The sequence below is a fragment of the Lycium barbarum genome, chromosome 10 (genome assembly GCF_019175385.1).
Source record: "Lycium barbarum isolate Lr01 chromosome 10, ASM1917538v2, whole genome shotgun sequence".
In the NCBI taxonomy this organism is placed as follows: Eukaryota; Viridiplantae; Streptophyta; class Magnoliopsida; order Solanales; family Solanaceae; genus Lycium; species Lycium barbarum.
In genome coordinates this window covers 107,034,238-107,059,852 of record NC_083346.1, presented here as the reverse complement: position 1 = coordinate 107,059,852, position 25,615 = coordinate 107,034,238, and the positions used below count along the sequence as shown (strand labels likewise).

At 35.6% G+C, this 25,615-nt stretch overlaps 1 protein-coding gene and 1 pseudogene across 1 annotated transcript; both read left to right on the top strand.

Annotated features, from left to right (window-relative positions):
- Positions 1–4,790: 4,790 nt before the first annotated feature.
- LOC132614616 (WAT1-related protein At3g30340-like) lies at positions 4,791–11,064 on the top strand (annotated as a pseudogene).
- A 6,595-nt stretch (positions 11,065–17,659) lies between these two features.
- LOC132615090 (uncharacterized) lies at positions 17,660–18,915 on the top strand. Its single transcript, XM_060329646.1, has 2 exons — positions 17,660–17,790; positions 18,300–18,915. The coding sequence occupies exons 1-2, from the start codon at positions 17,688–17,690 to the stop codon at positions 18,572–18,574; spliced, it is 378 nt and encodes a 125-aa protein (XP_060185629.1). The 5' UTR covers positions 17,660–17,687; the 3' UTR covers positions 18,575–18,915.
- The last annotated feature ends 6,700 nt before the right edge of the window (positions 18,916–25,615 follow it).

Sequence of the window (25,615 nt, the reverse complement as noted above, 5' to 3'; positions counted from 1 at the left end):
AAATGGGTAGATCTAGGTCGGAGAAGAGACGAACAAGCCATGTGAGTTCTGCTACTACTCGTCGCATGGATCGGTACTCTGCCTCGGCAGAGGAAAGGGAAAGGGAGGTTTGTTTTTTAGATTTCCAAGAAATGGGAGATCCACCGAGCGTGACATAAAAGCCACTGATAGATCTGCGTGAGTCTGGGCAAGTAGCCCAGTCAGAATCGCAAAAGGCGAGTAAAGAGAGAGAAGGTGAAGAATTTAAGAAAATGCCTAGACTTGGGTCGTTGAGAAGATATCGGAGAACATGGTGAGCAGCGTTAGATGAGCTTTGTGAGGGTTTTGCATATACTGACTAAGGTGTTGAACGGAGAATGAGATGTCGGGACGGGTATGAGTAAGAAAATTGAGTTGTCCTATTAACCTCCGGTAAGCAGTAACATCGGAAAGAGGTTCACCCATGTCTGCTTGTAACTTGTGGTAAGGGTCCAAAGGGGATGAAACTGATTTCAAACCGAGACAGTTGTATTCGGAGAAGAGTTCAAGTAAAAATTTGCGTTGATTGAGGATTAGTCCCTGTGGCTCGCGGATGATCTCAATTCCCAAGAAGAAATGTAAGTCACCCAAGTCTTTGATTCTAAATTCTGAGTCTAAGAATGATTTTGACTCATCGAGTTATGATTTGTTGTTTCCTGTAAGTAGTATATCATCCACATAAACTGCTAAAATTGAAATAGAAGAATTGTGCACTTTGTAGAACAGTGAATAATCATTCAATGAATGTGTAAAACCTTTGAACTTCAAAGCTGCAGTTAAACGTGAATACCATTGTCGTGACGCCTGTTTTAAACCGTATAACGATTTCTTAAGACGACAAACTTAAGTAGGATCAACAACTTTCAAACCAGCTGGAAATTGCATATACACTTCTTCGTCTAATTCCCCATGTAAGAACGCATTGTTTACGTCTAACTGGAAAAGGCCCCAACCTTTCTTAACTGCCAATGCTAGAACACATCTGATAGTTGTTATCTTAACAACAGGACTAAAAGTTTCAGTGAAATCTATGCCTTCCTTTTGTATATCACCTCTGACAACTAACCGAGCCTTGAGTCTTTCCACAGTACCATTGGAATTCAATTTCACTTTGTAAACCCATTTTGTAGGCAAAGCCTTTTTCCCGGGTGGTAAAGAGACAACTTCCCAAGTGTCATTAGTGATCAAGGCTTCTAGTTCCTTAGTCATAGCATCCTGCCAACCTGGATATAAGACAGCCTGGGAAAAAGTGGCAGGTTCTTGAATATGTGACAAAGAATTAATGTAGGATTGGTTTGAGGTAGACAAAGCAGAGAAAGCAATAGGAGACACTTCTAGAGAGGAGGTGAAACAGGATTCTGAGACATTAGAAGGGTGAATACTGTCACACACATAATCTTTCAAGTAAGCTGGTGTTTTGACTGACCTGGTTGACCTTCTAAGAGTAGTAGGATTCAGAATAGGTGTAGATGGTGTAGGAGGAACCATAGGACCCTGAGAATCAGTGTTTGCAGGACTAGTAAAATATGTGGGACTAGGAGGAGAGGGAGGTTGATCAGTTGCAGCAGGTGGAGATGGATTAGGACCATCTTCAGTAGTGAAAAAAGGTACAGAAGTATCAGGCTGATCATGAGCTAAATGTTCATTAGGGTCATCTAAAGGAAAAGTAGGCACTGTGATGGGGTTAGAAGAAAATGGAAAAATTGATTCATAGAAAATCACATTTCTGGAGATAATGAACTTTTTGGTTTTGAGGCTAAACATCTTGTATCCTTTCTTCCCAAAGGGATACCCAAGGAAAATGCATGGTTCTGCCCTAGGAGCCAATTTATTTCTGCCTTGTGAAAGAGTGGAGGTAAAGGCAAAACACCCAAAACATTTCAAATGAGAGTAAGTGGGGCAGACACCAAAAAGTTTTTCATAAGGTGTTTTAAAAGACAATACTTTAGTAGGACATCTGTTAATAATGTAAGTTGCAGTCATGAGTGCATCCCCCCAAAACTTATGAGGCAAATCTGATTGGAAAAGCAAGGCTCTACAAACTTCTAGGAGATGCTTGTGTTTCCTCTCCACAACACCATTTTGCTGTGGAGTGGCTGCACATGAGGTTTGATGTAAAATTCCTTGAGAGGAAAGAAAACTAGAACTTTCAACACTGGATCCTAGCTCCCATGCATTATCAGATCTAATGATCTTGACCCTTTTATTGAACTGTCTTTCTGTCATTGCCAAAAAACTCTTAAGAATGGAAAAAGAATTGCTTTTAGTGGATAATAAGAAGGTCCAAGTTCCTCTTGTAAAGTCATCTACTATGGTAAGGAAGTATTTATATCCATCATAGGTAGGAGTTTTATAAGGTCCCCAAGTATCAATATGAATTAAATCAAAAGGTTGTTTAGTAGAAATATGACTGTTAGGAAAAGGAAGTTTGTGTTGTCGAGCCAAAGGACAAACAGAACAAGGAACAGAAAATTGTTAACACAAATTGAAGGGGATTCCATTGATATTTCTCATATTTGAAAGAGGCATATGGCCCAACCTTACATGCCATAACTGGCTTTGTGCATTACAAGCAGAATAACAAGAAACAGTGGATGAAATATCCTTTTTGGAATGAAAACTAGTTCTAGAGGTCAGGCTGGCATAGGCAGAAGCTGTTGGAATCCTATCTTTGAGAATATAAAGTCCATTTTGACTCTCACCAAGCAGAATTGGGCTCTTCATTGAAGGGCCTTGCATAAAACAATGAGCAGTGGTGAATAAAAGGAATTTAGAAAACTGTTTACACAGCTTATACACAGATAAAAGATTGAAGTGAAAACTTGGAACAAAAAGGACATTATGTATAACAAAATTAGAGAACAACCTTATGGAACCTGAGTAAGACACTTTAACATGTTGAGAGTTTGGCAACTTAACAGAGATAGGTTTTGGTAGAGGTGTAAGATTAAAAAAGAAATTCTTGTTATAGCTCATGTGGTCACTTGCACCTGAGTCTATGATCCAGGTGTGTCTAGAAAAGATCTTCTGATTGACTTTAGAATTTAAAGAAAATGGATTAGGACTGAAATTTATACCCGCACAGTTTGCAGTTGTTGTGGCCTCAGAAGCAGAACCTTGTTCACTTTTGTTTATATGCTGCAACATCTGCATCACCTGGGCAAGCTGCTCATTGGAAAGCAATTTTCCTTGCACCTCCGTGTCTTTAAAAGTCTCTCCATAATCATTTGTTGAAACTGCATTTCCTTGTGCACTGTTCTGAAAATTCTTTTGCTTAGTAAACTTGAAGTTAGGGGGGAAACCATGTAGCTTATAGCATTTATCAATCAAGTGTCCAGTTTTCTTGCAATATTTGCAAATGAGAGAAGATTTTTTATTATCATAACCAATCCTTTGTCCCCTAAAATCAGTAGAGAAAGTCCTCTGTCCATTACTTGTATTTGTAGCAACAAAAGAGGAAGATTCCCCTGGATATTTTGGTGTGTTCTGGACTTCTCTTTGTTTTTCTTCTTGAATTAAAAGTGCATAAGCATTTGACACAGTAGGTAGAGGTGAAATCATTAGAATGTTTCCTCTTGCACCACAGTAAGTATCATTTAAACCCATTAGAAATTTAAGTAACCTTTCATCTTGCTTAAACTTGATATTCTTTTCTTTTGCTCCACATGAACATTCACAAAGACATGGTGAAAAAGAATCCAAGGTATCCAACTCATCCCAGAGTCGTTTCATCTTGGTAAAATAGGTTGAAATATCAGATGCACCTTGAGTAAGGTCACTAAGCTCCTTTTGGAGTTGAAAAAGCCTAGCACCTGAGCTTTGGCCAAATCTTGCCTCCAATTCTGCCCAGATATCTTTAGAAGTAGAATAATATAAAACATTTTCTGAAATTTTCCAAGATAAAGAGTTTAATAACCAAGAAATGACCATGTTATTGGCCCTAGACCAAGCTCTGTGCAGGTCAGTTCCTGCACTTGGTTCTCGGGTAGATCCATCAACAAAACCAGATTTATTTTTTGCTGTTAAAGCTATCCACATTCCTCTTTTCCATCCACCAAAACTCCTGCCATCAAACACTGTATTGGTTAACAGTGTGCCAGGAGAATCAGATGGTGAAATAAAGAATGGATGAGAGGAATCAATGAGTTCATTATGTGTACTGCTAGCAGCTAAATTGGAAACTTGGGTCCCAACAGCAGCATTAACATTTTCTGTCATTGTAGTGAATCAGATAAAATCAAACAAGAAGGAAAGAAAAATTGGAATAAAACAACAGAGGGATTCAGATTGAATGCCCTGATACCATGTTACAAAAGTAAATAAAGAGATTGGACTCAATTTTTCTCTCTGTCCCATTTATCTTTTCACTTCCGTTTTTTATACAATGTAAGGGAATCTATTTGCACTGCACTATTGTGCAAGCCATGTGCCCTGCAGCTGGTGGAATTGAATACTATATGATTAAACTAATTTGGTACACTGAACCCTCCACTACAAACTATTACTTTTATTTTTAAAGTGATCTACTTTCCGCGCATTCCATCAGCCCATAATATTCTTGTTTTCTGCCATTCCAACACGGTTCCATCAGCCCATAATATCCTTGTTTTCTGCAATTCCAATAATTATAAACATGGAGATATTTCACAAAAAACCAATGATGTGATGTAAGAGAATCAATCTCATATTCACTGTGCTTCCTGATGCTTACTATATATACTGGATTTTATGTGTCTATGCACCAGATGTGGCTTACCAAGTAAGGACAACTCGAATTAGAAAGGACAGTGATTTGCTAGTAATGAGTTTCTTTGAGAAATGGAAGGCAGTAGCTGCAATGATTTTTGTTGAATTTGCTCTGGTTGTTGTAAACGCTCTCTTCAAAAAGGTACTCAGTAAAGGAATGAATCAATTGGTGATAACTACATACAGGTTTTCAATCGCTGCGATTATCTTAACTTCTCTCGCTTGTTTCCTAGAAAGGTACGGCCTTTTACACATTATGCACTGATTAGAAGAGTATAATATCGAAAGTCAGCTATAACAATAAATCTTAATTCACCTTGCCTTGCAGGAATTTTATATCGAATTTGTCAGGTCGCGTTGTCTGTTCTCTAATTTTCAGTGCTCTTTTGGGGTGAGTTTTCTCGTCATTCTATTGCTGAAGTATCTTCATCACATGTGTTTCAGTAAAAGATTATGGTATGCTTTAGCCAATGACGAAAAACTCTGAGAAACATCGCTCTTTTCAGGGGTACGCTCACTCAACATTATGGTATGCGCGTTCATCAACATGGTGCCCATTAACACATTCATTATGGCATTGCTACTCGGGTAAGGACGCTCAACTACTTCTTCAAGTCATGTTATTCAACAGTATAACATGACTTATATACTCGTGTCAACCAAGGTGTATATTTTTTGTTTTCATATTGAAAAAGTAATAAGAAAGAGGTGTTAAGCTTTTTAGCACAAATTTTTTGCAGGCAAGAGAACATAAACATGAAATGCAAAAGTGGGAGAGCTAACGCATTAGGAACCTTATGTTGTCTTGGTGGAGCCTTAATACTTACTCTATACAAAGGAATGCCATCGATAAACCAATCAGCACCAGAAGTTGAAGTGAACCACAACACAAAGAGTTGGATTGTTGGTACATTGTTTCTATTCGCGGGGAGCCTCTAGGCTTCGTGGTTCCTCATACAAGCTAGGATTGGGAAGGATTATCCTTATCAGTATTCCAGGACAGCAATAATGTCATTCCTTGGAGCCATTCAATCTGCAATATTGAGCTCGGTTATTGACAGAAACACATCCACATGGTTTATGAAAAGAACTTTAGAGATCTCAACTGTCATTTACGCTGTGAGTAATCTCCTTTTTGCCATGTTTATTGTTTCACAGAAAACATGGTTGTTATACTGAAATGTTGTTATAAAGAATGACAGTTATAGAAAGGTCTGACTTTAGTTGATTATAAGCATAGTTTCATTCAAGAATGTGAAAAGTTGAATAAAGCAGTTTGTGTATGTACAGGGAGTGGTGGGATCAGGTTTATGCTATGTGTGATGGGAATAAAATAGACCCGCAAGAATAATATTCCCGGTATTAGTGATAAACGCGGAACACTAAATTATGGTTAAATCAGCAAGAATAAAATGCAGCAATAATGACACCAAGATTTTACGTGGAAACCCTTCTGAATAAGGGAAAAGCCACGGCCAAGAGGAGCAGCTGATATCACTATAGTAAGGAATTTTACACTGTGTAGTCACGAGTATAAATACTCCAAAGACCACTACACACTCAAAAAGAAAAACACTCTTTTGATTTTTCCCACCTCACTACAATATCACTCACACTCTATTTTTCTTCACAGACTATTTTCTTACAGTCTATGGAATACCTCACTTTGCTCTCACTCAGATGTATTGTCTGAGATTTTGGTGTATAGCAAATGATTTTGGTATGTTACAAATGAACCATAAGCTGCCTATTTATAGGAATGAATTTCCTATGATGAGGTAAGGGCTTACATCACGACTATGATGAGGTAAGCGCTTACATCACGATCGACTATGATGAGGTAAGCGCTTACATCACGACTATGATGAGGTAAGCGCTTACATCGCAACTATGATGAGGTAAGCGCTTACATCACGAAAATGTGAACAAAAGAATTGGCTTGTTGACCAATTCCACAATTGCTACCAATGTGATTTTGTCAAAGGAAGAAAAATCTTCCTTCCTTAAAATATGGGATAGGGGACTGGACCCCACAAATCTCACCCTCCAGTCCCATTCACCTGAAGGAGGGTACACTAGCTTCAATCCATTGATCCTTGTGCTCATCTTCCATGGCCTCATCATAACATTCAGGTTCTCCCCCATCAGTGAGTAATACATACTCATTAGGTGAATAACGGGAAGAAGGAACATGTTGTCTAGTAGACCTTCTAAGTGGAATACCTGACTCATCCACAACTTCATGAGTAGGAGCATCTACCTCATCAATAGCAGCATCATTATCATCATCAACATGCTGATCTGGAACATGATTCTGGGCATCACTATCGTCATCGAGCCCACCAACTTCATCAACATTTGTATGAGGGACTTGATCAAGATTAACTAAACCTTCAGAACTTGAAGATTTTATATTCTCTGCTTTGTTAATATCTTCAATGGTTTGATCCTCCACGAAGATAACATCACGGCTTCTCACGACCTTCTTCTCAATTGGATCATATAACCTGTAACCAAACTCATCAAGGCCATAACCAATGAAGATGCACTGCCTTGTCTTGGCAGTTAATTTTGACCTCTCATCTTTAGGCACGTGTACAAAAGCTTTGCAACCAAACACTTTCAAGTGGTCATAGGAAACATCCTTGCCATACCACACTCTGTTTGGAACATCACTTTGCAAAGCAACCGCAGGGGATAGATTAATAACATGTGCGACGGTCAACAATGCCTCACCCCAAAAGGAATTCGGCAACTTTGCTTCAGAAAGTAAACATCTAACTTTTTTCATCAAGGTCCTGTTCATCCTCTCTGCTAAACCATTGAGCTGAGCAGTCTTAGGAGGAGTCTTCTAGTGTCTGATACCCTGTTGCTTACAGTATTCGTCAAACGGTCCACAATATTCACCACCGTTATCAGTACGAATACACTTCAGCTTCTTTCCAGTTTCTCTTTCAACTGAGGCTTGAAACTGCTTAAAGACATCCAATACTTGGTCTTTAGTCTTTAAGATGTAGACCCAAAGTTTTCTTGAGCAATCATCAATAAAGGTAGCAAAATAAAGTGCACTACCCAAAGTCCTTGTCTTCATTGGACCACATAAATCTGAATGCACCAACTCAAGCAACTCTGTCTTTCTTGAAGGAGGATGAGACTTGAAAGAAACTCTATTTTGTTTTCCAGCCAAGCAGTGCTCACACTTTTCTAATTTAGCACTTTCGAAATTTGACAATAATTTCTTTTTGGCCAGAACATTTAGTCCTTTCTCGCTAATGTGGCTAAGCCTCTTATGCCATAACGTTGAAGAGCTATTGCTCTCAACTGCATTCACCATATCAACACAGGTAGAGGCCGTAGTCCAGTATAGACCACGACGCTTTTCGCCACGAGCCACAATCATGGAACCTTTAGTAAGCTTCCACTTTCCAGCACCATTGGTACTGACATATCCCTCATCATCCAAAACACCAACAGAGATCAAGTGCAAACGAACATCAGGTGGATGCTTTACATTGTTTAAAACTAGTTTAGTTCCAATGCTAGTTTTCAAACAAATCGTTCCAACACCAGCCACCCTAGATACAGTCTCATTACCCATACTCAAAGTTCCAAAGTCACCAGGAGTATAGGATAAGAAAAGTTCCTTCCTTGATGTCACATGAGATGCGGCACCACTGTCCACAACCCAGCTTGACTCATCACAAGACATATTTATCAGATCCGCAACAAGGACAGTAACAAGATCTTCTGTAGTGACAGCGGCAACACGATTGCCATCTTCTTTCTTTTCCTCCTTTTCTCTATTCTCTTTTTTCAAAATCCGGCAGAACTTCTTTGTGTGCCCTTTCTTCCCGCAATGATAGCACTCAATATCTTTAAGTCTGCTTCTGGATTTACTTCTATGATGTTCTCTATTTTGAGAACCACGATTCTTGCCTCTCCCCCTAGTGTCAGTCACCAAGACATCTGATGAGGAGGAACCTTGAGATTTTCTTCTCATCTCTTCATTTAAAAGACTGCTCTTGGCAAGATCCATAGAGATCACACCATTCGGAGCAGAATTTGATAATGAAGTTCTAATAATTTCCCAAGAATCTGGTAGGGAACCAAGTAGAAACAGGCCTTGAATTTCTTCATCAAAATTAATGCCCATAGCAGATAACTGGTTCATGATCCCCTGAAAAGTATTCAGATGATCTGTCATTGCGGAACCATCGTGGTATTTTAAACCCAACATTTGCTTTATCAAAAACATCTTGTTGTTACCAGTTTTCCGAGCATACAAACTTTCAAGATGCTCCCATAGGGTCCGAGCATACAAACTTTCAAGATGCTCCCATAGGGTCCGAGCATGTGTCTCCCCAGAAATATGGTTCAATACATTATCGTCAACCCACTGTCTAATAAAGCCGCAAACCTGCCGATGCAACAAATTCCACTCTTCATCTGATTTATTATCAGGCTTTTTATTGGCAAAGACAGGTTGATGAAAATTCTTGACATAGAGCAAATCTTCCATTTTGCCCTTCCAAATGGCATAATTTACGCCATTCAAAGTAACCATTCTACTAGTGTTGGCTTCCATCGTTTATCACAAATACAAATACTATTTTATTCGAAGACCAAAGTAATTCTTTTCTGATGTGGAAGTTCAGACTGTGCTGCAACCACAGAGCATACTCAGACAGAACCTTGGCTCTAATACCACTTGATGGGAATAAAATAGACCCGCAAGAATAATATTCCCGGTATTAGTGATAAACGCGGAACACTAAGTTATGGTTAAATCAGCAAGAATAAAATGCAGCAATAATGACACCAAGATTTTACGTGGAAACCCTTCTGAATAAGGGAAAAACCACGGCCAAGAGGAGCAGCTGATATCACTATAGTAAGGAATTTTACACTGTGTAGTCACGAGTATAAATACTCCAAAGACCACTACACACTCAAAAAGAAAAACACTCTTTTGATTTTTCCCACCTCACTACAATATCAGTCACACTCTATTTTTCTTCACAGACTATTTTCTTACAGTCTATGGAATACCTCACTTTGCTCTCACTCAGATGTATTGTCTGAGATTTTGGTGTATAGCAAATGATTTTGGTATGTTACAAATGAACCATAAGCTGCCTATTTATAGGAATGAATTTCCTATGATAAGGTAAGCGCTTACATCACGACTATGATGAGGTAAGCGCTTACATCACGAAAATGTGAACAAAAGAATTGGCTTGTTGACCAATTCCACAATTGCTACCAATGTGATTTTGTCAAAGGAAGAAAAATATTCCTTCCTTAAAATATGGGATAGGGGACTGGACCCCACAATATGGTCATGTCATGGTGTGTGAAGCAAAAGGTTGCAGTCTCCACCTCTGCATTTAGTCCCTTCATTCAAATTTTTGCTGCTGTGATTGACATCTCCATACTTCATGAACAAATTCACCTTGGGAGGTTTGAACTTCTTTTCTTTAACATTTTTTTTTACCAGAAAATGTAATAAAGAATAAAAAAAAAGGAAAAATAAAATAAAATGAAACAGCAGGGTCAGTGGTCACCAAATGCAGATAGTCCCTCCGTTTTAGTTTAAGTGACACTATTTTTCATTAGTCCATTCTGAAAAGTCAGACACATTTCTATATTTGAGTATAATCTTAACTTTAACTTCTCATTTTACTCTCAACCCGACGCGTCGGGCTATAACATAAGATACGATTCTTGTACAACTTGATTAACTGGTAGTAAGAGCTTCTGTAAGAACCAGAGAACTCTTTTGATGAGAAGCTTTTGTAGTCCCACAAATGATATTGAAGGTTTAGGACTACAAGTTTTAAAAGTATTATAACCACACAACTATTATGACATTTAAAACCACAAATTTTAAAAGCAAACCTTTCTTTATAAAGTCTATAGCGAATCAAACTATGTCATATAGATTGAAACAGAGGAAATAGATGCTAAACCCTACTTTAAAAGTTTTTATCTTCTAGAAAAACAAAAGATTTCTCCTGTCTATCAAATGATGGCCCAAATATTCAAAGAAAAAGAAATCAACTTGCATGAGTTTACCAACTTGCAAATTACAATTGGAGATTACTATTTACTAAAAGATCTTTTTTTTTCTTCTCTTTAACAGCATTTTGGGGTCCATTTTGGTTATTATTGGCTTGTCTATTCTTCTATGGGGTAAAAGCAAAGAAGCAGAGATTTTGAAGAATTCTCCAACAACAGAAAAGAATGGGCAGGCTACACTACCAGTTACTTCCAATCCATCTCACACATAAGAAAATTACATGCAACAAAACAAAATTCCTCTGAAGTACTAAATATAGCAATTTCCAGTATCTAAACAACAACAAATCAATGTCATAATGCCACAAATGTAAATTCAATTTTGATGTTGAAATCTCTGGTACACAATGTGTTATCTTAACGTCGATAATAAATACTCATCCTTTTACTGTAGGATTTTTTTTTTCAAATATACTACACTTTATGCGAACATTTTACACTAGTAACTCAAATTTTGCTTGAAGATTGCAGCTAGTAGCTTTTTTGAACACGATTCAAGGTAATGTATTACTAACATAGGGATAACATCTTATTAACGTGAATTAACCTTTATTAATAATAATAATAATAATAATAATAATTATTATTATTATTATTATTATTATTAATATCAGATGTTGTTGTGAACGTAAAGGTTTTTTTATCTTGTCAAAATGCTATACTGTAAAAAATACTATACTATGAGTGTGTATATATTAATAAAAACGTTTAATTTTTAATTAAAATTTGATTTTAGGTGTTCAATTTTATTGAGCCACCCTTGCGTTTCAATAAACTTGAGATCTTTTTGTTCAAACTTTTAAGCTTAACCGTAGCTAGCTTGAATCAAATTTGGATGATTTTCCATCAGATTAAAGCATGTGTCTTGTGAAAACCATTACATATAGTAACATGAATTGACTAAAAGATGTGAAATGTTAGATCTTTGCCTCTAACTCTTGTATGATAATAATCAATAAGGAATATCTTTGTCTTGGACTTGTCGATCTGTTTGTACTTTTAGACCATAATTTTTCTAGTTGTGCTTCTTATTTGTATTTCTCAAGCCTAAAGTACTGCTAAGAATGTATCTGTTTATAACACAGCATCTTTCCACATCCACAATAATTTCTAATTAAAGCTCAATCATATGTAACTTCTAATCCTTTCTATTAAAGGATCAGTTAGCATCTTTATCATGGAAGTTGTAACTATCCTGAGGTTGGCTCTTCGGTTATTCAAGGCGTACGTCTAAAGCTGTTACTGTTAGTATTCCGTGTTCAAACCAGTAAACCAAAAAATCGATAAAATTGGGAAATAGAAAAGCAGAAACTTTAATTGAAAGATTCGAGCTCACATAATTTACTGTGTGTCCTTAAAAAATTTATTTCTCTCATTTTACCCGAGGTTTTAGATTACTTCCTCTCAGAGTAGAATGGATATATCTGTCGCAGGAGTAGCGGTACCTCAAATGCCTACGACTTCGACGAACTCAACGGACAGTAATGAATCACACAAAGACTATTTTATTTGAAAGAAAATATGTAGAAGAAGTGCTGAATTTTTTATCCTGAAAGGTAAGGCTAGTCCTCTGAATTTATAAACAACAAAGGGTAGTGCGAAGGGTGCTTTGTGCCTTATCGGAAAAGTCACAACCCAGTCAATATGAAAAAGGTGCTATTCAAATTATATCATTTCTCTTGGTGTCTTTTTGGAAAAACACCTCTTCATTTTCCATTCACACACACAGAACCCAACAAAAGCTTCATTTGTTTACACTTAATGGAGATTTGAATTTGAATGGTTCGGACCTTTAGGTCATTAAGTGCATTTATTTATATTAAGATTTAAGTATTTATTTAATCTGAATATGTCTTAATTATTAGGATCTTGAACAAAGTACTCTTAATATCATTAACATGTACATTTATGTGGATAATTTCACCACCCCTCTATCTACAATCACCATCACTACTAACCACCTATGTCATCACAACCATCATTATCGTCGATCGCCAACCACCAACCACCTTTGTCATCAAAACCACCTCTAACAATCACAATCACTACCAACCACTACTGTTAGTCGCGACCACACCTACCTCTCAATCATTATAATTATATCCACTATCACGACCACCATCACCACCACCGCTGCCAACACTATCAGCCATTACCACCACTGCGACCAATCCTTACTACCAACCACCTCCACTATCACAACTAGCACTGCCGCCAACTATCACCAATACATCTTTAGTCACTACACATTCCTCGACAATCATCGCCAACTACTAACATCAACTCCACCATCACAACCACCACCACCACTACCAATAGTCACCATCGCGCCAGTCGCTACAGCACCAACCATGTCCACCACCACAACTATCACAAGCACCATTTCTAGCCACTAACACCAACCACCACCACGACAAATCATCTCCCCATCACTAGCGAACATACATATTTCATTTTTCTTATTAAATAGGAGTACTGATTTTATCTTATTAAATTTATATTTTTTGCTAATATTTAATTGCTTTTTTATTTAAATTTTATATTTATTATATTTACAAATAAATAAATTATGAACATTGAGATGTTGAAAAACAAATAGTTTAATCATTCAAAGTTCATATCCAAAGACAATATCTTAATTATTCTGATGTGCTTCTAGATTCAGACACCTTAATCTTGATAAAAATAAATGAAGTCAAGTCATATATAGACACCTTAATCTTGATAAAAACAAATGAAGCCAAGTCATATATAATTAAGTACTTAAATGTATGTTTTCTCTGATAGCTTGAAATTGTTGATTGACTTTTATGGAACTTTTTGGTAAGGATACTATTTTGTATTCTTGTGTGGTGGTGTACATGTGAAAAAAATATCAAAGCACAGACCACAATTACTCCTCTCCCCTATATCTATCTAAAAGAAACCTAGAGACACATCCCCTTCTAACATCATTTTTTTCTTTTGAAATTATACTCACTTGTCGTCATAACGTTTCCACTTGTCTAATTTGCTAGTGCTAAGATGTAAAGGGGTTTACGAATTGATGTAAGTGGGGATTCATTGGTAGATATATGATAATAATATAATAGACAGTTTGCTAACCTTTTACACCTGCCATCTCTTCAACAGGTAGCTAAATTACATGTCATGTGAACCTTTTTCTTTTCTATTTGCAGTTTCACTTTATATTTGCCTAACTCATTCGAGTGGGTTTTCTTGGTGTACACCTGTTAGTTTCCACAATCAATACTGAGAAAAAGGTTAATACAATATATTATTAAAAGAAATATTACTTCAATATTTAAGTCCATTGGTCGAGGTAATTTGTTAGTGGAGAATTTACCTTATCCTCTTGAGAGAGTTACCAAAGTTTTACGGAATCTTTCGACCTAGTTATTCTCCTAATTAATCTCATAAGCTCGTAATTGTTGAGTTGTACTCCTTTGTTTCAAATTAACAGCTGCTCAAAGAAATTGTTTAAAAAGTTAATAATATAAGACTGTTTCAACTATATCACATTAAAGAAGAATGCATAATATTAGAAAAGAAAAAACAATCAATCTACTTTTAATAAATAGGGGTAATTTAATAAATTATACCTTATATTTACAATTTTTCTGTTGATCATGAAAAGAAGTAAAGCCACAATTAAAATGGACCAGATAACTTCTATCTTTAGTTTTTGTTTCATATACTTTTGGATTGACGAATATTATTTCATAAAGCATTCAAATGTCTTGTGCTTTTTTGTAAACAAAGGTCTAGTTTCTTAAGAAAGTGAAGTAAAAATGGACAAATTGTCTCTGAAAAATACAAGTGTACAAACTATATTAAGAAAATTTTAAAGTTGAAAAAATTTTCATTGCAAGAAGATTATAATTAAACACTTTTAAATATTTTTAAACTTAATATAATTGACTACTCCCTCTGTTCCGAATTATGTCACATCGTTTGATTAACATAAAGTTTAAGGAAAAAAAGAAATTTTTTGAATTTGTGATCTTATATAAACATGGCATAAGATTTGTTTGATTGTAAAACTTTTGAAACTTGTGGCCTTAAACATGTCATAATATTTAAGTAGTTATAAAAATTTCTCATTATGAATAAAATGAGAAGTGTGAAGTTAATTGTTTCCAAATTTAAAAAGGTATATTTTTTCTTAAACGAATTAAAATAGAAGTTGTGCCATGTCAACGGAGGGGTATCAGAATGATAAGATAGTAGAGTTCTAGGTAATAATGCATTAACTTTTTTTTTTTTTTTTCATTTAACTATTTTGATGAATTATTAAGCAAGATACATACAATATGATACCAGGAGTTGACAACACCCGCTTAGGGCACAATCACTTTACCAACCCATATCAGGCATTTCTTGAAAACGAGAACTTTTACAAATATAAATACTGTAAAAGATGGAGGATGATTCTTATCAGGATGATGCTACGATGAACAATACGACACTTGTCATACCTATTTATATAACATGATTTGGTGTGATCTCTTTGCACCCAAACTAACAAATATCTTTGCGCCAACTAGTAATTAACATATTAAAAAAATAGTGAAAGGATATTACAAATCTTTTACTAATTGGCTGGGTGGGTTGCCTTTGTACGTGCACTTTTTTGCTTGCATGGCATAAACAGATCATATAGAAAAGTAGAGGTGTCACCGTCAAAGGTTAGGTGGGATGGTAATATTTTTTAGATTCATAATTAGAGATATCGAATTCGAAACTTAGAAATGGAGGCATCTTTAATAAAAATGTTTTACCCTCAAAGTAAGACTTTTCGGTCAATAGCAAAATCAGAGAAAATTCAAAATATAAAGATGTAAAAATACAAAAAAATTAAGAGGATTCAACATTTACACCTCTACATTATATAAGTAATAATTTTAACTTTGTATTGTAGTATAACTTTTTGGAGAAAGGGGTTCGAATGAACATCCTTGCGTCTCCTTAGCTCAGCCTCTCTTTTCGGCACCAACCTAGATTAATCGAATCTCAGGTGGATAATGAAAATCGGGTGGCTGGGGGAAAAGTAATAGATGTCAACTTCCTATGAAATATTACTGGCATGACAGCTAATTATCTCATTTCTTTCCGTGTTTGTTATGAAATCTATTTCTTTAGAGGGAAGAATGTGTGTAACTTTTTCGTTTTCCCATTTTCTTCTAGTGGGGTGAGGTGTTAAATGTGGATGTCTATGAACTACTAATATTTAATTTCAAGAAAATTATGAAGATCGCTTGTTTGATTAAGTGTCTCAACTTTTCTAAAAATTGTACATAATAAAGGTGGTACGCTTCGTTATTCCAAAAGGTAAATACACTGAGATTTTCATGTCAATTTAGTAATCGACCTAATTTAAACTTATAAGACATGTATAAGAAGACGTACGAAGTAATGTATATCTGCATTCATATAAAATGAGAAGTATATTAATTACAAACACAACATAATGGACTCTGCCCGGCCCTTCAAATATTATTCCACAATGATGGCCGAATCAATATTTGCAAATACTAATTTCAGAACTTCCAAAAAATAAAAATCAGTACTTAGAAATATCTAAAATATTATTTGTGGTCAATGTTTAATGTTTAACAGAAGTACTGTTGGCGTCATCATTTGGAAAGAACAGTGTTATAAGTGCCAAATTATTGTGAACTAATAGTTTAGAATTAACGTACTGTATTAGAATTTTTTATAGGACACGTGGATCTTAATCTCTTTCCTTCTTAAGTTTGAGTTGTTAGTTGTTACCCAGATCTAGTACATAAAATGATCAAGTACATTAAAATTTATTTTAATATTATGCCAGTTCTCCAAAGAGATATATAAAATAAAACATAAAAAATCTTTTAATTTTTTTTTTCTAAAAAGAAAACATAAAGGGTTATGTAATTCTGTTGGATCATTTCCTCCAAATATATCTCCTCAGAGATAATGTAGCTAAACTGACTAAAGAATGGCACGAGAGCTCTAATTATAGGGCAGGTATATATTATACATACCGAGATTATTAATCTCTTATTAGTAGGCTATTGATTTAACCCAATAATACAGTTATTGGAGAATCCGGACTAGCCCTTTCAGTAAATAGATAAGTTTATAGTCACACATACCTAGATACCTCGATCTTTACAGAAGGCTAGAGATATGATCCATAATGTAGCTATGTATGGATCCATAATAGTCTGGTATACTTTGTTGAAAGTTGCAATTGCAAACAATAAGATTCTAATTATAAGCTCCCACTAGACAGTTTAACACTAATTGTGCTTTTCTTTTTATAGACTAGCTAGCTTGATACATAGCTAGCTAGCTGTGTAATTATACAGTAAACATACTTGGATAGTAATTTGTTTATGCCGAGGCGGAGTGGATTGTTAGGGGTGTGTTTGCTTTGAAGGTTTTTTTTTTTTTTTAATTGGTTAAAATATTTTTAAAACTATTTTTTAAAGAAAATAAATTTCTTAAAATTCAGAAAAATCGATGTAGGAAAATAAATTCTAATAAGTGGCATTACATGCTAACAGTGTCCCCCATCCTTCACCTCAATCCCCGCAACTGTGGCCACCCCCCACCTCCAACTCACCCCACTCTCATCCCTCTTCACCCATCCTCATAATATTTGTCTAAATTATATACTAAGTATAAATACTTTTAAAATAACAGTTTCTTATAGAATAACTTACTTTCCGGAAACATTTTTTTCCCTACCAAACAGACCCTAAACCATATCCACCAACACAAGGAAGTTGGTGTTCTATATATATGAGTGGCACCATATTCTTAACAAATACTTCGTCCGTGTCCTTATCTTATGAAATATGGCTGCCTCTCCAGCACCTCTCTTCTGTTGCTTAAGAAAAATGCGTATACCTAAGTTACCAAACTATCATATTATCATGTCTCGAAACTTCCATGGTGAAGGTACCTACTTCTCTTTAAATACCCATCCATTAATTTTAGTTTTTCTTTTGCATCAAGAATCGATCGGCTTTTCATACTCAATCTGTTTTCACTTGTTTCATGTTTCTTTATCTTCGAGATCCACGGAGGAGACGACTCCAGAATTTAGAGTCGATGGATTCAAAATGAGTGCATGTCAGCTTATTATATGTATATAAAAAATATATATAGTTTAACCCAAAACAGTAGGGTTGAAGGCTAGCTCATTTAGTGCACTTTCTGCCTTCCATAATTGTGGTGGACGGTTCAAGCTCCATCTGTAACATAGCATCCCCATCCCCTTTTCTCTTCCCCGTAGGCCTAATGTAATGAAAGAACTTTAAACCAAAAAAAAAACTAAAATAGTGTGTGCCCTAGATTCACCTCTTTGTTCAAGATTTCATTTCTCATAAAGTAGGCTCTAAAATGGAATAAGAAAACGAATAAAGGGAGGACATAATTTTGGTCTCTTATCTTCTAAAATTTTGCAGGGAACTCCGCATATAATATTGTTGATTCAAATTTAAATGCTCTACGGCAGAGAATAGAGGTACTAAGGAAGAAGGAGAAGTTGATCAACACAATTTACAAACGTGAAATTGGTTGGAATTATATATGGGAGTACGAAGACAAACGCAAGAAACATTCCTTGGTATTGGAGTTGGTTGAGCTCGCAGGTTTAGCAGGCAGCAACATATTAATTGTTTTCATAATTGGTTCTTTATGCATGCTTCTTCTTTCCCTCATACTCCATATGCATAGCTAATCTATAATATTGTTTAGACTTTTCAAAAATACTGAATTAATTTTTAAAAATTATGTATTTCTGGAGGATCCAACACGAGTGCGACAAACAATATATTTGGAGGGCCAGGCATAGTGCCTATATTATATATGCATGTACTTTGAAATAGATGGCGTGAATAATACTTGGCAAGTCTCTGCATTAGCGGTGCATAAACTATATGTTCATCCGCCTAGTTTGTTCAGTGACGCAAGATTATTAACCTAATCTAAATTCTATGAATATGAAATCATAGGAAAGGGAAAGAGGAAGTTGTAAGAGTATTCATTTTGTGATCTTTCTTAATATCTGATTCACATCGATCTTCTGATCCCTATACGAACGACATCAAGAATGAGAATTAGCTGTTTTTTATCGGATTAGAGGTGAATTCAAGATTTAAAGTGTATGCGTTTTGGATTTTAGCTATTTGAAGTTATGTTTTTTAATTTGTAATTTGTACATATTAAATCAATATTTAAAAAGGCTTAATACATAGCCTGCTCCTTAAACTTGTCAGGATATATATTGCATTTAGACACTCAAACTAAGCTCTATTTTAATTGAACACCTCAACTCCTAATAAAGTATTCCAACTAGACACTTTCAGTTCAATTTTTTTTTTTGTGTATTCTCATTCGTCTATTAGGTAGTTAAGTTAAACACATAAAATATGTCACCTCTTTTAATTATACGTATTCGCTCAATAAACCATAAAACCCCAGACATTTTCTATTTAAGGTTGATGCTCATAATTAAAGGAGATGACATATTTTATGTTAACTTAACTATCTCATAGATGAACGCACGCAAAAATATTTTCAAAATTTCAATCAAAAGTGCATAATTAAAATATTTTATTAAGAATTGAGATCTTTAGTTGAAACATCGCTTAACTCGTGTGTCAAAATTGAGTCATAGCAATTATTAGGCTGAAGCCGTATCATAAATAGTACATTCGTCCTAATCTGAATTCTGATGCATGACATGATTGATAGTGCCTTATCGAAAGGACAAAAGTTGGTATGAAGTTAGCTTTTTAGGGTTAGAAATCATATATGAAAAATTCTAAATTAAGCAAAACGTAACATTAGCAAACACAAACTTTAACTACTGGTCGTCATTTACTTGGACAAAGACATTCTATATTTGGTACGTAACTAATACTCCTTCCGATTTAAAAAGATTATTTTTTTTTTACTTGACATAAAGTGTAAGAAATAAAAGAATGACTTTTGAAATGTGTGGTCCAAAATACGTCTTAGATATTTGTGTAGCTGTAAATTATCTCATAAAGTTAACTTGTTTCTAAATATAAAAAAGAAATAATTTTTTTGGGATAGAATAAAAAAAAAAAAAGGACAATTTTTTTGGGACAAAGAGAGTAGTAGTAGCGGGAGATGTATTAGAAAGTGGCACATTAGGCTCAGGGGGTAGATATGAAGCCAATGAAATGGAAACACATTTGTTCTACATTTCGTATTAATTTATTGATTTTGTATGTCCTTATTTTATGATTCTCTGATCAATCATGTTACGAGTCCCTCCGTCCAAAATAAGTGTCACCTTAGCATAATTTTTTTTTTTTAAATAAAAATAATTATCCCATAATAATTGTCATCTCAGGAATTTAAGACAAAAATTGGCAAGTTTTTTCAACTATTCCCTTGGCATTGAAGATAATTGTTAATATTGCTAAATTCACAAAAAAAAAAAAAAAAAAATCTAATAAGTAAGGGTAGTTTAGCAAACTTCACATTATATTTATTGATTTCTTAACGAAAGTGAATATTCTTGCTAAGTTGACACTTATTTTGGAATGGAGGGCGTATTTCTTTGGGTTTATACTTCTCCAAAGAAAAACAAGGGAGAAATAGATATTTTTTGTGCATGCGAACTCATCCATTTTTTTTAGCAAGATGATTGACGAAGCAAAAAGGAAAAGGGGAGAAATAGAAAGGGATAAGTGCAAAATTAGAAGGAATCCACTCTTAGGAGCCGTTTGGACATGGTTTGAAATTATGGTTTGAAACCATGATTTCAACCTATGGTTTGAAATCATGTTTGGACATGTAATTTGGATATCTTAAGTTGTATTTTCTCTTATAGATATAAAAACCATAAGTTGTGAAAACTATCAAAACATTTCCAATTCTTAAATAATCTTACCAAATGAGCAAGTCATAGTTCATAACAAAATTAATACGGTACTAGAAGACCTTTGAAAAAAAATACAACATCAATTGATCAAACTTTAGTTCAATAAAATCGAAAATTTAACATGAATAGTAATGTAACTACTCTTTAATATAACCCTCCCACATGGTAGACATAAATAAAGGTTGGTGAAAGTTAATGAGGTTGGTAAATGGTTGGTGTAAGTAATTGTTAAAAATATTTACCAACTTATGGGTTTTTTTTTTTATAAAATATAAACTTATGGTCAAGCTTTATATTTAATTTTTTTGAAACCATGGTTTGAAACCCCAAATCATGCCTGTTTGGATGATTTTGGGTTTGAAACCATGAAATGAAATGTATGTCCAAACGCTGGTTTTATCTCATGGTTTCAAACCATGATTTCAAACTGCATGTCCAAACGCCTACTTAACATGGTTAAAATTTACTCGCACGGATGTTTACACCAAATAAATAGATGCATGACATGTATTTAAATATACATATTTATTATTTAATCATGATTCTTAATATATATATATTCACTGCATCAAATCACTTAACCATGATAAGTTAAGTTGATTTGGTATAAATCCCAGTAAATATTTACAGTCTTAACACTCATATGGATAGTTAAAAATAGGGGAAATTTTCCACTTTCAATTTGCTCACTTACATTGTAAAAAAGTAGCCCAAAACATACATTGCAAAGCTTTGGCCCAAAAACACTTTTATACAGTGTTATATACTTATATACAAAAGATAGGTATATTATATATATAGGTCTTTGAAGGTGTATAATGTGTAGGTATATACACCAAAAAATATAATTATACAATATTATACACGAAAATACGCACTTATGCACATTTATACGCAATTATACAAATATTGTATAATGTGTAGGTATATACACTAAAAAAAATATAATTATACAATATTATACACGAAAATACGCACTTATACACATTTATACACAATTATACAAATATTGTATAATGTGTAGGTATATACACTAAAAAAAATTATACAATATTATACACGAAAATACGCACTTATACACATTTATACACAATTATACAATATTATATTAAGTGGGTATAAACATAGATCTGCACTGGTTTTGAATAAGAATTATGTATATTGGTGTATAAAAATGTATAAGAGGTGTGTATACACCCATATACTACTATTATACAATATTATACAAAAACCAACTCCAACAGCACCAACGACAGCCACCAGCCATCGCCAGAGTTCCGTTCTCCGACGAACTCCAACACTACCACTAGATCTGAGAGAGAGAGAGAGAAATTTCCGGCGAAAAAACACCAGCCACACCACCACCAGATCTGGGGGAGAGAGAGAGAGAGAGAAATTTTTGGTGGTGCCGACTAGCCACACCACAACCAGACCCGCCGGCGAACTCTCTCTCTCTCTGATCTTTCCGGTGGTGCCAACCGCCGGTTGCGACGGCGGCATCGTTGAGAGATGTCGGCGATTATGGTCCGGTGAAGAAGAGAGAGAGAATGAGGAGGGAATGGGTGTAGAGAGAGAGGGAAGAGGAGGAGGGAGTGGGTCATTTTTTGTAAGATTTAGAAATGTGGGTCAATTTTGGTGACATGTAATTATCTCTTAAAAGTATAATTATCTCTTAAAAGTATTACACTTGCGTGCTCACTAGATATATAGGTGACATGTTGATACAGGTGTGAGGGTGGGGTGGGGGTGAAGATGAGATGTGTTGGAAGGTGGAATGTCACTTATGGAACTTGTTTTTAAAAAAATTTGACCAACCGAACATGAAAAAATTGAAAAGGAAAATGTTTTCCTCTGCACCGACCATATCCAGAATTTTGACTTTTGACCTAAAATGTTTACCCATGAGGCAAGCAGGGGTCAAAAATTTCAAGACCACCCATTTCTAAGGTCGTAATTTCTTAAAAACATTCTTATCATTATATACACATACTTTTCTAATTCTTGCAATCTTCTTTGTTGGTTTCCTCCACTTCGAAAATTCTGTTGCTTTTGCTCTCTAAGCTTTATTTAAGTTAAAAGTACAAGAAAATTAAGGAGAGAGAAATTAAATAAACACCAAGTTATCATAAATAGCATTTTAAATTTTTTCTCTTTTTCTTGTTATAAATGGGATAATTGAAGGAATAATTTGGATGTAAAGTGATAGAAAATTATACGTAAGATATTAAGAATAGATTAAATGTATATTAAAAGAAGAACTAAGGGGACTTTTTCTTAATACAAAAGAGCGACTAAGTATATAGTAAACATTATTGAGTATCAATGATATCTTGATGCTTAAGACTAATTATAACAATAAGAAGCTCAGTGTAATTCCACAGGTGTGGTCTGGAGAGGGTAGAGTTTACGCAAATCTTACTCCTACCTTGAGACTGCTTTTCTTTTTATTTTTGTAATTGTTTCTTGTTTTAATGGGTATCAATGATTTCTCGATGCTTAAGACTGCTTTTCTTTTTATTTTTTTAATAGTTGCTTTTTATTTTTCAAATAATTTAAGCTAACTTCCTTATTTATCTTGAATAATATGATAGAAATGAAACCAGACAGCCACTCTTAGCACTCCTTTTTTAAACATAACTAGTTTGTAAAAACTATTTAAATTAATAACTTTTGCAAACTTCACACTGAACTTATTGTTTCTTCTTCGTCATACCTTTAGGTCTGAAATTCTGCTTGATAGATTATGTAAATATTAGTTAGAATATTTTGTAATCTTCTATTTTAAGTTAGAATATTTTGTAATCTCCTATTTTAGGTTAGCTTTGCTTAACATATTATCTGGTAGAATTAGCTCCTTAATTCTAGCCTAACATTACGGTTGTATAGTTTGTATATTAACCAAGTCAAGGAATGAAAGGAGGCACGAAAAACATTTCCTTCATGGTATCAGATTAGGGTTTTTTTCTTCTTCCTTATTCTTCCGCTACGCCCTAGTCCCTCCTTCTTCTTCCTCTTTCCGTCACCTTCACTCTCTAATCCATCAGCCATGGGCGATGCAACACCCACTCCGGTTAAGTTCTCGTTCCACCCGGCCCTCGAGGTCTCGAATATCAAGAATCACATCTCTGTTATTCTTGAGATGGAGAACTTACAATACGGAACATGGGCCGAGCTTTTCAAGATTCATGTTCGTTCTCACAAGGTCCTTCATCACATCATTCCTCCCCCCACAGGTAAGGAGAAGCCGGCTCCCAAAACTGATGAGGAAGTCGAATTATGGACGACCATTGACGCCACCGTGCTTTAATGGATATATTCGACAATTTCAAATGATCTGTTAAACACCAGCATCGAACCAGACGCTACTGTCATGGACGCTTGGGTTCGCTTGCGTGATATATTCCAAGATCATCAAAACTCTCGTGCGGTGACTCTCGAACAAGAATTCACGACGACTCGTATGGAGGATTTTCCCAATTCCTTCGCCTATTGTCAATGTCTAAAGAGCCTTGCGGATCAACTGAAAAATGTCGGGGCTCCCGTGTCGAATAGCCGCCTTGTCCTTCAACTGGTTTCGGGTCTCACTGAGGCGTACAAAGGGGTTGGGACACAAATTCGCCATGCTAAGCCTCTCCCCCATTCACACAGGCTCGGTCTTCCCTTGTTTTGGAAGAACGTGAACTTGCAGCCATGGTGTCTCACGGGTCTGGTTCGGCTATGGTAGCCGCGGTCGACGACGCTGCACTTCACTCTGAAAACAGAATCTCACACCGAGGGAAAAACAAAAATTCCCATCGCCACAATTCTGGGAATGGCCGTAAAGGTGGTTCTGGCCGCGGCTCAGGCGGCGGTAAAAATACCTCCGGCGGACGCGGTGGTTCAGGCCGTAGCAGTGGTGGTGCACAGCCAGCGGGCTCCTCTTCGCAGCAGTGGCATGCCGGACAACTTGGTTACTGGCAGTGGGTACTGCAGCCTCAATGGGTTGCTGCTTCTCCCCCATGTCCGTACCCGACCACTTCTTGGGCTCGTCCCCCAACCGGCCCACCACGGCAGCAAGGTATAATGGGCCCTCCTCCAACCCAGCAGTTATACACGGCAGCAGTAGCATCTCATGGGTGGTATGTTCCAACCGACATCGAGTCCGCAATGCACACCATGACCTTGAACCCGCCCGATCAAAATTGGTACATAGATACCGGGTCCACTTCTCATATGACATCCTCGAACGGTAATCTCTCATCTTATTTTAATTTGAGTAATCAAAATAATGGTATAGTTGTGGGAAATGGTCATTCGATTCCAATTCGTGGTTGTGGTCATACTAGTTTGCCTCCCCCAAACCCCCCTTTATCCTTACGGAATGTCTCACATGCTCCTAAACTCATTAAGAATTTAATTTCAGTGCGGAAGTTTACTACTGATAATTCTGTGATTGTTGAATTTATTCCATATGGGTTTTCTGTGAAGGATTTTCAGACAGGGATGGCACTAATGCGGTGTGATAGTCGGGGAGATCTTTATCCAATCACCACCATCAAATATCCAACCACCACTCCATCAACCTTTGCGGCTTTGTCCTCTCCCTTTTGGCATAATCGTTTGGGTCATCCGGGAAATTCTATTTTGGATTGTCTTAGGCTCAATAAAAGCATTGAATGTAATAAATCTAGTCATTCTAGTATTTGTCGTTCTTACGTTCTTGGTAAATACATTAAGTTGTCGTTTGATTCTTCTATTTCCGAAACTTTGATGCCATTTGATATTATTCATAGTGATTTGTGGACCTCTCCTGTGTTAAGTTCATTGGGTCATCGGTATTATGTTCTGTTTTTGGATGATTTTTCGAAGTTTTTATGGACTTTT